We start from the raw sequence: 18,541 nt of genomic DNA, 5'->3' as shown, positions 1-18,541 counted from the left end.
GAAATTAACTCTGGGAGCAATTATTAGAAAATTAAAGACATACAAGACAAATGATAATCTCCCTCGATCTGGGGCTCCACACAAGATCTCAACTCGTTGGGCCAAAACAATCACAAGAACGGTGAGCAAAAATCCCAGAACCAAACGGGGTATCTGTAGAGAGCTGGGACCAAAATAACAAAGGCCACCATCAGTAACACACCACATCACCAGGGACTCAAATCTTGCAGTGCCAGAGGAGTCCCCATTCTTAAGAGAGTACATGTCTAGCCCCATCGGAAGTTTGCTAGAGAGCATTTGGATGATGCAGAAGAGGATTGGGAGAATGTCATATGGACAGATGAAACCAAAATACAACTTTTTGGTAACAACCCCTCCTCCGTGAGCCGTCACCTTACTGTGGTGGAAGGGTTTATGTGTCCCAATAATCCGAGGATCTAAATTGTTGAGGGCTTTATGCCCCTGGCAGGGTCACCCATGGCACTCCACTTGTATGATGATTGAAGAACTCTATTTCACAACCGATCACCTTGACCAACAGTACGACAACTGAACTCACCCCCCAAGACTCGTGCTCTCATTCCCCCTCGTTGAGGCAACACTGCCCCCTAGCAGTGTGGTATTGTAAAGGTTATTACTAAAAATAAAACAACAGCAAACAGGTCCGAGGTCAGAGTTGCCAGATCAGGCCCGTTGGTCTTGTTAATCCGGCCCACCAAAGGTTGGTACACAATTAAGGATCGATGTAAATGATTGCATTCATTTCATTTGGACCTGTAATGACAGGCATTTCAACGCCAGGTGGCGCAGTTACTTTAAGTTGCAGAGCACAGGGAGGGAGGGGGAGACATTACGGAAGCCCGCAGTAGCGCCAACTCAAGTAACTCCCGCTCGATACGACGGAATAAGTGTGTCCATGCCGCTATTTTCTATCATTGGATCCAAAACAGCGACATGCAAGTGACTCTTTATTGCAGTGAGTTTTACCGGAATTGCGAACATTTTCACATCCTGTAGATCAGGGGTCGGGAAACTATGGCTTGCGAGCCATATATATGGCTCTTTTGATGATTGCATCTGACTTGCAGATAAAAAAGTATTCTCGCTTGTTTATTAATGCATCCATCGATCGATTTTTCACTGCTCATTTCCTCGTTCGGGCGGCAGTTGGCTCCAGGAGCCATTTTGATTGGATGATACTGGCCAACGTTGCCGTTGCTGTGGAAACAGGTATATGCCCCCTATTGAATCAACCCGCTCGGTCAGTAGCTCAAAGCTAATCCTAAGCGAATAAGATGGCGAAAATAAAAAAAAAGATGACGAGTTTGGTAGACTTCGGGACGAATGGACCGAAGGATTCGCCTTTGTGGAGAGAACAGGTTCTGCGGTGTGTCTGATTTGCAATGACAAAATACCATTGATGAAACGGTCGAATGCAGAGCGGCACTTTGACACGCCCCATGCTATGTTCGCATCAAAATACTGTGCGAGAGATGGCCGAAAGGAAGCATGCAAGCTACTGAGCAGTGTGCAAGCTAGCTAGCAGTAACTTCGCGTATGGACCTGGCAAGATGACTTTCATTCCGATAGTTTTGCTTTATTTTTAGCAACCGTGAGGAACGGAAAACCATTCACATTAATGGTGAGTATTATCACAAAATTATTTTAAAGAATACATTCAAAGGCTTATTATACTGACATTTTGTTGAAGCCATTTGTGAGAGCCATATATATGGGTCAAAAGACCCATTATGATGGGTCAAATATATGATCCTTGGTTTCCCTTGCCGGACACGGGTCATCGAGGCCCCCGTATGGAGCCAGACCTCGAGGTGGGGCTCGCTGGCGAGCGCCTGGTGGCAGGGCCTACACCCATGGGGCTGGGCTAGGCTCATCCCGAAGAGGAATTGTGGGTCCTCCTTCCCATGAGCTCACTACCAAAGGGAGGGGCCAAAGGGGTCAGGTGCAAAATGAGCTCGGCGGCGGCCAAAGGCAGTTCGATCCTCGGCTACAGAAGCTAGCTCAGGGACGTGGAATGTCACCTCGTTCTGTCTCCCCGTGTTGGTCATTGTTTTATTTATGTTCCTCTGGGTGGGTTGTAACTGGGAAAATAAGTCCCTTGTGTGTTTTACATACATGGCCAATGAATCTGATTCATTTTTTTTTTACTAGGGATTGTATTCACAGCAAATCAAGGCCTAATTGTTTAATTAACATACAACCTGAGAGGTGTTTCTTTATGATGTCCTCCATCCTAATAACCACAGCCTTTCGATGCTCAAAGTCCTCCTCAGAAATCCCCTTCTGCCTGGCTGCTTCCAGAACAGCTGTGTCGATGGCTCTTAGCTGTACAGTATTAGGGGGTGGCAGGGCACGCAGTTCATTTTCCTCCTGTTTTTCCTAAAATGGCAGAACGAAAACATATTTTTACTCTAATCCCATTTAACCTAAAATTAAAAAACTATTTTCAGTGTAAGTGTAACTGAAAATTCAGTGCTTGGTCAAATACAAAATGTTGCATTCACGTACCATTATGTTCTTCTTGTGTCTCTTCTCCTTTATGTGTTTGTGTGCTGCTTGAATGTGCTCAATATGAACCGAACACAGCTTGCATATGTATTGATACTTTGGGTATTCTGGGGATTGCTGTGAAAACAAAAATTTAAAAATATTCCATCTGCAAATATTCACTTATAACAAGTGTGTACAATTTCAGTCAACCATATTTTAAAATAGGTATTCAAATTTCACTTAAGGATTGAAATTGGTCTTGTGAATGACTTAACATGAACAGATTGATTACTCCCATACTTTTAAAAGCTTGTGGATATAATCTCTGTAAAGACGTTCCTCTGCCTGTCGGAGGCCAAGCTGTTGCTCCGTCAGCGATCCTTCCATTGTAACTGGCCCCACTGATGTGCACCCCTCAACAGTGTGATGCATCAGTGCTGCAGCTTTCAATCCTAAAAAACAGGACATTTATTAGCAGGATACATTTAGTGAAAAAGAGGTAAATGTTGAAAATGATTTGTGAAAACCCACCATGACGCTTGTCATTTCCAGGAGCTCCAATGAAACTATTCTTGGGTTCTAAGGTGACGTTCTCATGTAAAATTGGCACAACAGGAGAGCTGGTCTCTCTATTTGCAACTGAGCCGCTGTCTGTAGAAAACAGTCCCTTGAATAAAGACATAATGCCCTACTATGGATTTGGGCAAATAAAGATTCATTTCCCTCTTTCCCTAGAACTTCTTCTTCCAGTCAGTAAAAATAACCTTGATGAGCATCTTTTCCCTGTATCCAATGAAGCTTTGCCTGCCACTTTTAGACTAAGATCATCCTTTGGGGCACTGGGGTTTTCTTTGTTGCACTTTAAAGAGACAGTGCACTCTCTCTGTGCTTCCTTTGCCAAACTGTGCAAGGATTTGGGTACTTTAGGATGAGACTGCTTGTTTGACTTTACAGTGCACAGAAACTCATCCATCCCTTAAGAGATGCTTTTAATCTTTTTGGTCTAGTTAACACCATGGAGAGCCCAGAAGGTCGACCACCGAAAGTCTGGGTAAAAGTGGGAAAGTGGGGCATAAAGTAAAATGCATGGTAACCTCACAACTCTGCATTTTATTAAAATAAGCACAATTATGGGTATTTCCTCCAATTCGGGGGGGGGGGGCACCTCATTAACGTTGTTATCAAACTTTCTCTCAATTAATATTGTAAAACAGCAAAAACCATAACCTGTGTTCTGCACACGCAACAAATTAGTACTCTGGGATATTAAACTACATTGTGATTATTTTATTTTGATACAGCATCACCTCGCATTTTGCAGTGTTGAACAACTTCTTTAGTTGTTCTTAGAAATTATGTAAATCACTTGTTGCATTGTGTATATTTTCTGTGAGCGGTCCAATGGTGCCAAGAGAACCATGAATTAAAGTAGGAACATTGGACAACACTATGATGCTCAGCAATAAATAATACAGCAGTAAAAAATATGTTTCAAAAAAACACAACATACAACTTTTATGCTGTCAAACACAAATCTTATACATTATTTCGATTGATAAAGTTAGCTCAAGCTACGGTTAGGTCTTAATAAGCCTCAGTGCAACAATTTATTTGATAACCATGGTTGGGAAAAGACCAAGTACGTATGCGAACGGTTAAATTAGCATAACTTTCAAAACGTAAACACGAGCGAACACACTTCACAATTACTACCTTCGGTGGGGTAGACAAGCATTCTATGGCAAAAAGTGAGTCCTGTGTTATAACGGATGGTTTGATTTCACTTTTTGTGGAATTTGTAGTCTGAGAAAGCGAACAACAAACGAAAAAAAACCCTATGGATCACTGGACAAGCTAACGGGAAATAATACTCTCACCCAGTTGTCAGACATCAAGCCTTCAAAGGCATAGTTATCGGCTCTGTTCAGTAAGAAAAATGAACAAAAGGATTAACTTACTTTCAAACGATTTAAGGTTATTCTTTTGTTGCCTTCATGGTTTCTATTCTACATGTTTTGCCGAGCCCACGGCCTGGTCACAACAGCAGCACTTGACGCTATATTCATACATTACACCGCTGCATTGTGGGAGCGGCAGTGACGCTCAGAGGGGCGTGTACAATGATGCATTCAGCTCCTCGATAATGTGGGTTTTCCTGTAACTCTATGGTAATCGTTTTTTGTATGTGTGTGTGTGTGTGTGTGTGTGTGTGTGTGTGTGTGTGTGTGTGTGTGTGTGTGTGTGTGTGTGTACAAAATTTCATGCCACAATATAAAAACAAACAAACAAACAAAAATAAAAACACAAAACAAAAAAAATATTTTTTTTATCCGGCATTCCTCCGTATCTAAAACGTTGTGTGACAAATCAAGTGAAAGGGTAAATATCAGTGGCTGGTGGTGAGTTTTGGATCTAGGCCTAAAGTGGGTATTTCGTGATTTGATCCCTAGTATTATCGCTGTTTTTGTCATTTTCGTTAGTTTTGGGCGACCCTGAGCAGCTTACTTACACGAGGGAAAAGTTGCGTAGCATTGGGGAGTCTACGCTCGGACTTTTTTCACCTGCACCCAAAAATCCACAAGGTTTTTCGGAGCTAATCGCGAGCGGAGTGGCTGCGCTATACGGAGCATGGAAACGCCGTCGGAGGAGGGGGAAGCGAGCCGGCGTGCTAGTCAAGCTCCGGCAGCGTGGATTTCGAACCCCTCTCCCATCGATCCATCTTGCTAATCTACGATCTCTGCGAAACAAGATGGATGAACTTCTTCTCCTCACAAAGACCAACAAAACCTTTGCACGTTCTGCTGCGCTCTGCTTCAATGAAACCTGGCTCAGTGACCGCCACCCGGCTTCCGCGCTACATCTACCCGGCTTCCGCCTACTCCGAGCCGACCGAGACACGGAGCTATCAGGGAAATCGAAAGGTGGTGGGTGGGATTTGCTTCTATATCAACGAAGAATGGTGCACTGACAAAGCTCGACGCACACTGCAGCCCGGATCTGGAGTCGCTGTCTTTAAACTGCAAGCCATTCTACTCGCCACGTGAGTTCACCTCCTTTTTACTACAGTGAAACTCCTCGACAGCGAAATCATGTTTGCAGCAAGAAATTTTTCACAACAGGGGGTTTTTCACTGCAGCAAATTTGATCTCAGATGCAAGCACACACACACACACACACACACACACACACACACACACACACACACACACACACACACACACCGTTTTTGGCACGAAAAAAACGACATAGTATCGTAAGGCGTTTTTAGCCAAAAAAAACGACATCGTTTAGTAAGGCGTTTTTAGCACGAAAAAAAACGACATAGTATAGTAAGGCGTTTTTAGCCGAAAAAAACGTCCATGTATAGTAAGACGTTTTTAGCACGAAAAAAACGACATAGTATAGTAAGGCGTTTTGGCACGAAAAAAACGGTCCCCTGTCTGGGATCATTTTGAGCAGATCTCTCCTAAAAAGGTACAAATTATAACCAGTGTGAATATATATTGTACATTATTGTGACAGCACAGTGCATCCCTCATTCTAATGTCTTTCTTCTACTTGCTGATATTTCAAAAGGTGAAGTGTAAACTTTGTTCCACAGAACTTGGGTACCAAGAGAACACGTCATCTATGTTGAGGCATTATAGGGCCCTGCATTAAATAAGGAGACAACTCAAACAGAACCACCCCCAGGTAAGGCATTTTAACATGCAATGAAAGAACAGCATAGCCTACCATGTGTATTTCAAATGTGACAGATGAAATGAATGACATCTATCACTAACTCTGTCTCTGTTTAAACTGCAGTGAATAAGAATGCAGTGGAAGAGGCATTAATCAATATGGTGATTGAAGATTGCCAGCCCTTCAGTTTTGTGGAGGACACAGGGTTCAGGAAGCTTATCCAAGCTTTCGACCCTACATATGTTCTCCCCACCAGGCGGGTGTGTGAGCGCACATGCATCCTTTTTCCCCATTCCCCCATAAGTGCTCTTCCAATAGTGTTCTTTCTCATTTCCTTTAGACTTTGAAAGCCATGGTGGAGGAGAGGTACCAGCAGGCAGCAGGCAAAAGAGAAGGCCCAAGACCTCATAGCAAAGTCCTCTGCTGTGAGCATAACAGCAGATATGTGGACCAGCATCAACACAGATGCATATCTGGCAGTCACCTGTCATTTCATTGATGAGCACACCTCTCTGCACTCAGCTGTGTTAGGTGTGCTCCATTTCCCTGACCGCCATACAGCTGAGAACATGGCTTCCGTTCAATCGGCACTCATGGCACAATGGGGCATTTCCACCAAGGTAACTTGCCTTGTGACAGATGGTGCAGCCAACATGGCTGCATGTGCCAGAGACCTTCATCTGCGCCACACATATCTGATCGTGAAGAAGGCTCTGGCAGAAAACACTGAGCTGTCTGAGATCCGTCTTCAGTGTAGGAGGATAGTTGGCTACTTCAAAAGCAGTACCACTGCAAAGGTGAATTCCTTTATTACACAGCAGTATTCAAATTAATGCAAAATGACTTGAATAATGTTTTGTTTCATATTTAATTTTTATAGACAAGGCTGACACAGGTGCAGGAGCAAATGATGCCTACAGCGCCTGTGCTGAAGCTCATTCAAGAGGTAAGTTGACATCCATAACTGCTTCCACTCCCCTTTCAAACAATAATGACCTTTTATTTTCAGGTGGAGACACGCTGGAACAGCACCTTCCACATGTTGCAACGAATGTACAACCTCGACAAATTAGCTATAACCTTTCTCTTTACCCCAGCCTCATCCGTCCCTTGTGAAAGACTATTTTCAAAAGCAGGAGAAATCCTATCGAAGAAAAGAAACCGTTTAAAGCCAAACACTTTGGAAATGCTTGTTTTCCTCAATAAAAATGAATGTAAGGTGTATCTTGTTCCTTGTTTATGTCAATGTCTAAAATAAAGCAATCATTCTTTCAAGTAACACACGCACATTCATTCACATCACAACTTCCTGCCCTTTTGACTCCATCAAATCCATGGTATTTTAATCACTGTGTCATGACATTTATTTTCCACATGATGGCGCAATAGAACAAATGGAGCCTCATGATGCATCGGCCCAGGACCGACCCAGTTGGATGGAAAGCCTCATTGCTTCATGAGGCTTCAGATTCCCATCACTACTAGCAACGGAGCTACAAGCTCCATGGAGCACCTTAACTCCAAATGAAACAAACACGACACACTGTTTACTCACCCTCTGCTCCTCCAAAAGTGAAAGGATGTCCTCCAACACTCCTCGGCCACGCAAAAAGTCGCTGGGTGACGACATGATGTCCTTTCTTCCAAGCCACGCCACACGCTGACGGTCCCCCCACAATTCATAGCTCCACGAACGTCACAAAGTCAGAATTCTGACTTTAAAGTCGTTGCAACAAGATTAAAGTCAGAATTCTCACTTTAGAGGCCAATGCAAGTTGGCTAGTATTGGGGTAATGTGATCAAACATCCTCGTCAGGAGTCGAGCTGCAGCATTTTGTAGTAACTGCAGATTTTTCACAGTAGACATGGGAAGACCCGAGAGAAAAAAGTTGTAAAAATCGAGGTGAGACATCATAAATGCATGAATTATGATTTCTGTGTCATCAAGAGATAAAGTGGGATGCATTTTAACAATATTGCGAAGGTGAAAAAATGCAGTTTGGAATATAACTATATTCTTAATGTGCATTTGAAAAGAGAGCATTGAATCAAAACACTGAGATTTTTTTGCTGAATCACTTTGGGTAGGAGTACATTTATCAAGACACAGTCATGTCCTTCAATAGATGCCGATGCTGAAGACGGCCTACGATCAACATCTTGCTTTTATCGTGATTAAGAAGCAACAAATTCACCTGTCAAGGCAGCGCTAAGATAGAGTAATAATAATATGGATGAGATGTTGGAGTTCATAGGTAGGGGAAGATCAGTGGTCACTTTCGCAAGGGCAGTTTCTGTAAAATGGTGGGCTCTCCTATCTTTGGGGTTGAAGTCACCGGCGTCGTTCAAAAGCTCTTCGGTGGCAAAGCCCCGAGGGAGTTGGGGTGGATGAGATACGCCAGGAGTAAACGAGAGGCCTGACGTTTTTGTATTGGCTAGGAAGGATTTTTTTTTTTTCGGTTCAGTTGACTTGTATTTATTCATTAGTTTACAAGGCAGATGTGACACATTCAATATGGCGGACGTACGTACGGATCTCAGCAACAGGCCGACTCGCTCAAGGTGAGGTCTATACATGTACAGTATTTTGTCTATGGCTCCCCGAAGGTGTGGCCTCCATGATCCAGTCTGGGAGGCTGCGGAGCAACAACCCTCGACCCAGACACAGTCGTTGGCACTGGTCCCAAACTAGAAGAAAGATGCTTTCTGCGACTCTCACCATGCTGCTAACATTATTCAGCCTGGCAGCGGGCAAACACAAAGACTTTTATGCTTTCAAAGTTGTGAACAGTCGAGGGAAATTAGTGTCACTTGAAAAATACAGGGGCTCGGTAAGTTTTGGACTTTTACATCTGATATTCGTCCTGTCTCATTCATGTTGTCGCCAAAACTCTCCACCTGCATGAAGCATCGCGAGTACTATGACTTGCATCTGTCATGTTACGGAATTTTTGTTTCCTTTTTGACACTTGGTTCGTGTGCGTACCAGAGGGAGCAATAACGTGTAGCCCCGTCGGCTTACGTGGCAATTTGGCCTGCAAGAGTTTCTGAACTTTCTTCAAAAGTCGGTCCCGAGTCGGAGACCTAATATTTTCGAATGTACCAGCAACTATCTTTGACTTGGGAGTCACTTGCTTATCACCTGTGTCACAGGCTTACTATGCGTTACACGTAGGGAAAAGGTAAGTGGAAGCAAGGTACAGGAAAGTCAATCTAAAGCAAGGTACAGTACATGAAAATCAAAAGTTTTCCACTAAATCTGTATTCGTTAGTTCTAATTGTAGCATTCGATAACTGTATGGCGCGTGGCAACTAGACTCAGTTGAATTCAGATTTCGCCTCGTTAAAACTTGACTCAAAATATTCAAAAAGCGACATATGCAGTTGATCACCTTGACTCATCGAAAGCAAATAAATTAAAGATCTTTCTGACATAGTTGCATTTATCTATAGCTCCAGTTTAATTTTTAGTTAAGATTTTGACCCAGACATCCGCAATTTGACATTGTGGATTTGTGCATTGACAAACCCAATACAAAAAGTGATGTGCTTTGCCCCCAAATGACATTGCCGATATCTGAAATGTGTGAAGGAAGAATGTAGTTACGCATGTCTGAAATGTTCTTTTTGACTTGGCAGAAGTGAATTAAAGCACTCTAATTATTGTACAAAACCAGTCTAGCCGTTAGATGTTAAAAGGGATTGTCATAATTATCCTAGTCAGTGTACAATAACAGTGTCATTAGACCAGTATGAGGTCGTATAATTTGTTCCAGTTGAAAACTCTTACTGTTACTCTTACATATATTCATGTGCAGCATTAATATCTGGTGAGATCTCTTTATATTTAACTGCTAGGCTCGGCTGGATATGAGTTGCAAATATCTGTACTGTAATTCTAACTTGGTTTCTATTGTGGTCAGATACTAATGTGACTTCAAAGTATGCAATCAACTCCCAAGTGACATTTACGCCTGGTCTAGCAGGCTGCTATTATAATTCACAAAATGAACCAACAACATTCCTTGATCAGAAGTCTCGCCCTGCAATAGTGCAAAATATTGTTTGTGGTAATTAGAGGCGTGTAGTAATCTGCAGTATTTGTTCTGTTACATTTACTTGAGTAACTTTTGGGAATAGATGTAGTTGTTAAAGTTCTGTCAAAACAACATTTGCGCGGTGGCCTAGGGACCACAATGTGACTGTGCTGGTGCAGCCGAAGTTCATTGACGCACCGAATGAGACAGTGTAAAGTTCCTAAATAAATGTAAAAGTAATAAGCAACATGTTCTTTCGTTTTTAATATTGAGTAATTTGAATTCTGTCAACTTAATATGACACAGAATATTTTCTTCAAGACTCAAATAATAAAGATATCCATCCATCCAGTTTATGAACCGCTTTATCCTCACAAGGGTCGCGGGGGTGCTGGAGCCTATCCCAGCTGTCTTCTGGCACTAGGTAAATATGAAATAATAATTTAAATTAATCAGATGACATCATTAATGTACAGGGCCGGTCAGTGCCAGTTCTGGCAGGGCCATTCCAACATGGCTATTACTCCAACTACAGTAATTTCATCAGGATGGAGTGCTATACTCCAACGCAGTTACATTGAGATCCCATCAAGGAGATGAAGAGATGGACATAGGAAAGACGGGTGGGAAGAGGGACAAATGTTTGTTGAAATGAGATGATCGTTCCTGAATGGAATTGTTTTTGGAGAGGGCAACAAAAGAACTCAACAGTCTCCCTGGGTGAATTCCTACATACTGTTTGTCCGCTGCATGCTTTAAAATTCAATTGGGATGAAATTAAAGTCAAATGTGATCGGTATAGTCTTCATAACTTTGCAAATACAGCAATGATTGTCAGTGGTCTTGCCCACCACCAATCTCATGGCACAAAAAACCTTTCGCGCTCACACTCACACCTAAGGACAATTTACAGTGTTCCATTAACCGGCTTGGCATGTTTTTGGAATGTGGGAGAAAACCTTAGTACCTGGAGAAAACCCAGTCAGGCACGGGGAGAACATGCAAACTCCACACATAGAGGCCGGACCCGGATTTGAACCCTGCACCTCTGCACTATGAGGTCGACGCGCTAACCACTGGACCACTGGGCCGCCTTCTAAAATGTATTTTGTATCATGATTTAATTTTGGGGGGAAACGGGGTGTTTGCCAGTGAATATACTTCCCTTGTCTTGGTTAAAACAAGTAAAACAAAAAAACATGTTTTAATAATCACAAGCCATTTCTTTTATAGTGCACAAACTGGCCCTGATGATAATCTCAGACAAACATGAAACACATTTTATGAGGTTTCTGTGCATATCCCTTACATATGGTCAATTTTACAAAATAGTCAGTCACGTTGCAATTGGACGCCTACATAGCTCATGTCACTGTCCAGATTGTTTTCTCATTACTTTGAGTAGGGAGGATGGCGACCCCAAGTGGACAAAAAGGCTACCTGCACATCACTTGTACATTGTTATTCAAACCAAAGTCAATTTTTGTGTTGTAACTCAAATAATCAATGGAATAATGAATGGAGGGCGGCATGGTGGTCGACTGGTTAGCACGTCCGCCTCGCAGTGCAGAGGTCGAGGGTTTGATTTTGTGTGTTGTTTGCATGTTCTCCCTGTGCCTGCGTGGGTTTTCGCCAGCTACTTCGATTTCCTCCCACATTCCAGGAACATGCACGGCAGGTTAATGGATCACTCTAAATTGTCCCTAGGTGTGACTGTGAGTGTGAATGTTCGATGGGTTCCCTGTGATTGGCTGGCAAACAGTTCAGGGTGTGAACCCGGTTGCTGCCCGAAGACAACTGGGATAGGCTGCAGCATGCCTGCGACCTCTGTGAGGACAAGCGAATCAGAAAATGGATGGATGGATGGATAATAAATGGAATGGAATTGATTAAAAAAAAAAGACAACAGGAGCCACATAGCCAGCCACCTTTTGCCATATACCATTTCACATCAGTCATTTTTTGCTTGTTTTCTGCACCATAGTGAGGAAAATATAACTGCTGGGTTGATATTATACAAATGTCCATGAATTCCAAAGAAAAGAGGTCTTCCTTGATACCTGAGCCACTTTTTCGAATTACATAAAAAGTGCTACATTGTACCATTGTTTTAATTAACTTAAAGAGAGCATCTTCTGTGTTTCTTCAGGTGTCCCTGGTGGTGAACGTGGCCAGTGAATGCGGTTTCACCGAGGAACACTATAAAGGCCTTCAGAAACTGCAGCGGGACTTTGGGCCATATCACTTCAATGTCCTGGCATTTCCTTGCAACCAATTTGGACAGCAGGAACCCGGGAGTGACAAGGAGATTGACAGCTTTGTGCGCCGAGTCTACAGCGCCTCTTTTCCCATCTTTAGCAAAATTGCTGTTGTAGGAACGGGAGCTAACAACGTCTATAAGTACCTTGTTGGTGAGTTCAACATTAGACAACATGTGTGCATGTTCTGCAGTTCATTACAGTGGGAAAATATGTGAACCCTTTGGAATGTCTTAAATTTCAGCTTAAAATGGTCATAAAGTGTAGTTTGATCATCATCAAAACTACAACAAAGTCTGTGTCAACTAATACCACATAAACAATGACTGAATATCTTTTCAGTTTTTTTTAATAGCACCTAACACGTAAACCATCAACATGACAGGGAGGAAAAAAGTAACGCCGAGGTCAGACTACACGAATGTAGCCCGATTTTGACCCGAGAGATGTGTCACAGGCAAAGGTAGGGTGTTGTGGTCAATTCTCAGTTTTCTTCCCACGTCGTTAGCCCATCTAGTGTAAGGATTCTCAACCAGTGTGCCATGGCACATTATTGCGCCTTGAGAGAATAAGAAGTGTGCCGAGGGAAATTATTTATTTTATAAAAAAAACAAAAAAACCTTTTTAATTTATCTATGCCCACCACCTACAGTAAAAGGAAGAACAAACAAAAGCTCTTCCACTCGACGGCACAAGGTACATAATTGACCTGTGTCGACTTTTTTTGTGAATCGATTTTGCTCATTGGCGTGCCAAATAAGTCTAACCCAATTCCAAAAAAGTTGGGACATCGTGTTTAACTTAAATTAAAACAGAATATGATTTGCAAGCACACTCCAGAGACATTTAATGTTCAAACGGATAAACTTGATTGATTTTAGCATTTTATGGCTGCAACACGTTCCAAAAAAGCTGATGTTTACCATTGTTAGATCACCTTTGCTTTAAACAGCATTCAGTTCTTCCCCTTTCTTGCCTAAGGGACTACTTCAGCTGTTCAACAGTCCGGGCTCTCCATTGTCGTATTTTACACTTCATAATGCCCCATACTTTTTCAATGGGAAACAGGTCTGGACTGCAGGTAGGCCAGTCTGTTGTCTGTAAGCACGGACGTCCATGAAAAGCATATGTTTCTCCAAAACCTGCATGCAGCATTAATGATGCCTTCACAGATGTGTAAGTTACCCATGCCATCGGCAGGAACAGAGCCCCATACCATCACAGATATTGGCTTTTGAACTTTGCGGCCATAACTGTCCGGATGGTTCTTCTTCTCTTCGGCCCGGAGGACACAACATCCACAATTTCCAAAAACCATTTGAAATGTGGACTCGTCAGACCGCTGAACACTTTGCCACTTTGCAATACAGTGATCCCTAGCTATTTCGCGGTTCATTTATCACGGCTTCAGTGCATCACAGTTTTTTTTTCAAACATATTCATAAAAAAATTAAAAATTAAGTCCGCAAAACGGTCCGCGAGAAGCAGCAAAAGTCAGCGAAACAACAGCGAGTCACAAAGAGCAACATATACAGTACTACATGTATGTTTACTCTATTTTGTTATTCATACACTAACCTAACCTAACTTATACATGTTTAAATCTATTAGTATACAGCATTAAGTAATGTTAATTACTACAAAATGTACTTCTACATGCATGTATACCATTAAATTGGGCCTTCTAAATATTTATTATACTCATACAAATGTACAGTACATGTACCTATCCGGGGGGGTGAGGGGGGGGGGTTGCTACTTCGCGGATTTTCGTTTATCGCGGGTGGACGTCTTTGAGGAGCTCGCTCCCAGAGAAGCCAGCAGGTGTTTCTGGGTGTTGTTGATAAATGGCTTTTGTTTTGCGTAGTAGCATTTTAAATGCAGTTACGGATATAGCGTCGAAGTGTATTGACTGACGTTGGCTTTCTGAAGTAGTCCTGAGCCCATGTGGTGGTGTCCTTTTCTCATTGATGTCGATTTTTGAGCCAGTACCGCCTGAGGGATTGAAGGTCACGGGCATTCAATGTTGGTTTACAGCCTTGCCGCATACATGCAGTGGTTTCTTCAGATTCTCTGAACCTTTTGATGATATTATAAACTGTATATGATGAAATCCCTAAATTCCTTGCCGTTGTATGTTGAGGTACATTGTCCTTAAACGGACTACTTTCTCATGCAGTTGTTCACAATGAGGTGAACCTAGCCCCATCATTGCATGTGAATGACTGAGCAATTCAGGGAAGCCCCTTTTATACCCAATCATGGCAGCCACCTGTTCCCAATGAGCCTGTTCACCTGTGGTATGTTCCAAACAGGTGTTTGATGAGCATTTCTCAACTTTCTCAGGCTTTCTGGACACCTGTCCCAGCTCTTTTGGAACGTGATGCAGCCCTAAAATTCTAAGTTAATGATTATTTGCTACACACAACAACTATTATCAGTTTAAACATTAAATATTTCGTCTTTGTAATATCATATCAATAGGTTGAACATGATCTGCAAATTGTATTCTGTATTGATAGATGTGTCATACAACACCCCATGGGTTTGCATCTTATTTGCAAAAAAAATATTCACTGATTTCCCCTGCTTGAGTCGTCACCTCCATGTCGAGGTTTCTGTGTCGAGATTGTTGGTCCCTTTTCCTGAGCCGAAAAAGTACACATAACCAAGGTACAAAAGGCAAGTGTGAATTTCAAGTGTGATTTACCATGACCATGCATGAACTCAATGAACAAAACTGGAACAATTTTTTAAAATTTAAATATTCTCATTTAATTCCCTACAGAATCCTCTGGTAAGGAGCCTAACTGGAATTTCTGGAAATACCTTATCGATGTAGATGGAAAAGTGGTGGATGCATGGGGGCCAAAGATTTCTGTTGAAGAATTACGTCCAAAAGTAGCTGATATGGTGCGGCAGATAATCCTAAAGAAGAAAGAAGAGTTGTAATATCCTACTACACCTTCTCACCTGTGGACTCCACTCATCTGCATGTGTATATTCAAATGAACTTGGATTTTTTGAATAAACTTGCTTTCATAACAGTTGTTTTCATTTATTTTTATACAGGATTAGCTGACTATTTTTCCCCATTCATGAATATCAGGTCAAAATCTGACCAGTCCAATCACTCAATCAATGTAGGCATTTAATCAATGGCAGGCCGTTGAAAGATAAGCTTAGATGCCAACATTATACTCTTATCAGGATTGGTTACACTACTTGCCCAAGCAAATAACAGCATTGAAAGCCTCACTCGAAATGCTGTTATATAATACAGTCCATGCATACATTTTCCATACCATTGGTCCTCTTTAGACTCGAGGGTGACCTGGAGCCTTTCCCAGCTGGCACACCCTGGTCAGGTCAGCAGTCAATCATATAGCGTACATATTGAAAACCATTCATACTCAGAATATTCACATTCACACTTACGGAAACCATTGATCAGGGGTGGGCAATTAATTTTGCAACCGTCCGCATGCTACCTTCAGCTTTGTTCTGTCATGTTTTTAATGTACAGAGAAAAAGCACGTTGTCTTCTTTCAGTGAAATGCTGCATGTGTAGATTGTTATATACTTTGTGTAGAATAAGGAAATACTACATTTAAAGAAAATTATAAGCGGCTATTAAATTTACATGTTTACACATTCTAAACTCAAACATTAATTTTATGCACCAACTGCCAACGCATCCTAGCCGTTCCTAGTCAGCACTCCCAGATATAGAGCTCAGTGGAAAGTTTAATGTAGAAAATTATGTAAAATGATACTGTATGTGTAATAATATGCCAAATACGTATTTGTCTATAAAACTGTATTTGCGAACCCTTCCATCCACTGTGCAGGAAATAAGAATGGTGCTATTGGGGCCACTATCTTTTTTGGGGGGAAAAAAGTTGCTCGAGGGATCGGACAAGTCATTAAAGAGAACAAAAACTTTGCTCAGTTGGCAACACCCCAGACACAAGTCATAGCTCTTGCTCGCTACCCCGCCTGCGCCTACGTCCACATGCGTGCACATACACAACTTTCAAAATAATGGCTGTGCATAATGTATGTTTTGTTTTGACTTCATGGTCTGAGGGCCAGTCAGAGGTTGTAAGGGTGTGGAAAAGAATCGATATTAATCGATGCATTGATGCGCATGTGCGCGATGCGAGTGCATCGGCTCATTCATTGGGTATGATGCAATTGACAGGTGAAATCTGGATTCATCACGATGCGTTGGTGGGTATCGGTAAAATCCGTTGCAAGCGCCGTTTTAGTCATGTTAAACATCACCTATTTGCCCTTTCCTAGGTGCGATGAATGCACCATCAGTACTTCGCGTTTTGTGTTGAATACGGACGGAAGCCGTGAGTCACATACAGTACAGTACACTACTAGAGAAACACGATGGAAGTTCGCGCAAGCAGCAGCGAGGAAACTTCTATATTTAATGCACCCGCAACATTCAGATCTTATGTTTGGAAATACTACGGCTTCGAAAAGAGAGACGGAAAGCTTGATAAAACCTCCGTAATTTGCAAAGAATGTCGCACTAAGAAGACATACGACGGCAGCACCACAAATACGCAGACCCACTTAAAACACTGCGGTCAAGCCAGCCTCCACTCGCAAAATCGAAGTCAAGTGAGCCGCCACTGCGATTTTCAATACTGTGCATTACGGTAATCTGCCGCCAGCGAGTGGCTTTGGTCACCTTCACAATAAAAGTGTCTCCTCTAACGCATAAACGTCATTTGTTTGGGTGAAAAGAAATTAATTAAAATATAAAATAAGTACTTTCTTGGCTGTCAGCTAACGATACGTTCACCCCGGAAGAACAAGAACTCTCAGAACAGCACAAAAAAGCGTTCTCAAATGGAGGTAGAAAAGTTGATCTGAAAACATGTTGACATTTTCGACCGTTTTGAAAAAAATTCTAAAAATTGAACCTTCTTATCCCGTGAGGGCTGTAGGTCAGGGGATACCTACAGCAATCCCGCGATCCAACCCGACAACTCTAGTCCGAATCTGATGTTGCATTTGGGAATAAAAGGCCTCTGAAATGGGAAAATATGACCTTATTCCCGACAAGTTGGCCTGAACGCCTAAAATGTTGACATTTTCGACCGTTTTGAAAAAATTCCTAAAGATTGAACCTTCGTTATTCCGTGAGAGCTGTAGTTCAGGGGATACCTACAGCACTCCCGCTATCCAACCCGACCACTCTCGTTCGAATCCGATGTTGCATTTGGAAATAAAAGGCCTCTGATATGTGAAAATATGACCTTATTCCCGACAAGTTGATCTGAAGGCCAAACATGTTGACATTTTAAACCGTTTTGAAAAAAATCCTAAAAATTGAATCTTCATTATCCTGTGAGGGCTGTAGGTCAGGGGCTAACTACAGCACTCCGGCTATCCAACCCGACCACTCTCATTCGAATCCGATGTTGCATTTGGAAACAAAAGGCCTCTGAAATGGGAAAATATGCCCTTATTCCCGACAAGGTGATCTGAACGCCGAACATGTTGACATTTTCGACCGTTTTGAAAAAACATTCTAAAAATTGAACCTTCGTTATCCCGTGAGGGCTGTAGGTCAGGGGATACCTACAGTACTCCCGCTATCCAACCAGACAACTCTCGTTCGAATCCGATGTTGCATTTCGGAATAAAAGGCCTCTGAAAAGGGAAAATATGACCTTATTCCCGACAAGTTGGCCTGAACGCCAAACATGTTGACATTTTAAACTGTTTTCAAAAAATTCCTAAAAATTGAATCTTCGTTATCCCGTGAGGGTTGTAGGTGTGGGAGTAACTATAGCCCTCCGGCTATCCAACCCGACCACTCTTGTTCGAATCCGATGTTGCATTTGGGAATAAAAGGCCGAAAATTCAGAGGCCTTTTATTCCCAAATGCAACATCGGATTCGGACCAGAGTGGTCGGGTTGGATAGCGGGAGTGCTGTAGGTATCCCCTGACCTACAGCCCTCAAGGGATAACGAGGGTTCAATTTTTAGGAATTTTTTCAAAACGGTCGAAAATGTCAACATGTT

At 42.3% G+C, this 18,541-nt stretch overlaps 2 protein-coding genes and 1 long non-coding RNA gene across 5 annotated transcripts in view; 2 read left to right on the top strand and 1 right to left on the bottom strand.

Moving 5' to 3' along the window:
* tut4 (terminal uridylyl transferase 4) overlaps positions 1 to 4,593 on the bottom strand; it is a 70,799-nt gene extending 66,206 nt beyond the window's left edge. The window contains exons 1-5 of one of the 3 annotated variants that reach the window (XM_019868702.1): positions 4,470 to 4,593; positions 3,043 to 3,178; positions 2,812 to 2,963; positions 2,530 to 2,646; positions 2,223 to 2,400 (exon numbers count right to left, since the gene is read on the bottom strand). In XM_019868702.1, the coding sequence (XP_019724261.1) occupies positions 2,223 to 2,400; positions 2,530 to 2,646; positions 2,812 to 2,943 (427 nt within the window). In that variant the 5' untranslated portion in view covers positions 2,944 to 2,963; positions 3,043 to 3,178; positions 4,470 to 4,593. The remainder of the gene's footprint in view (positions 1 to 2,222; positions 2,401 to 2,529; positions 2,647 to 2,811; positions 2,964 to 3,042; positions 3,179 to 4,469) is intronic. The other 2 variants (XM_019868701.1, XM_019868703.1) reach the window with 2 other exon arrangements.
* A 1,535-nt stretch (positions 4,594 to 6,128) lies between these two features.
* LOC109515102 (uncharacterized) lies at positions 6,129 to 6,608 on the top strand. Its single transcript, XR_002168110.1, has 3 exons — positions 6,129 to 6,204; positions 6,319 to 6,455; positions 6,536 to 6,608. It is a non-coding gene; the product is annotated as an uncharacterized LOC109515102 (long non-coding RNA).
* A 2,198-nt stretch (positions 6,609 to 8,806) lies between these two features.
* Positions 8,807 to 15,537, top strand: gpx7 (glutathione peroxidase 7). Its single transcript, XM_019868699.1, has 3 exons — positions 8,807 to 9,026; positions 12,382 to 12,643; positions 15,279 to 15,537. Exons 1-3 carry the CDS (start codon positions 8,814 to 8,816, stop codon positions 15,440 to 15,442), a joined length of 639 nt encoding a protein of 212 aa, XP_019724258.1. The 5' UTR covers positions 8,807 to 8,813; the 3' UTR covers positions 15,443 to 15,537.
* Positions 15,538 to 18,541: the final 3,004 nt, after the last annotated feature.

This window comes from Hippocampus comes, unplaced genomic scaffold (assembly GCF_001891065.2).
Source record: "Hippocampus comes isolate QL1 unplaced genomic scaffold, H_comes_QL1_v1.1 scaffold233, whole genome shotgun sequence".
In the NCBI taxonomy this organism is placed as follows: Eukaryota; Metazoa; Chordata; class Actinopteri; order Syngnathiformes; family Syngnathidae; genus Hippocampus; species Hippocampus comes.
Note: the sequence above shows the minus strand (reverse complement) of the source record. Positions and strands in the feature narration are given on the sequence as shown.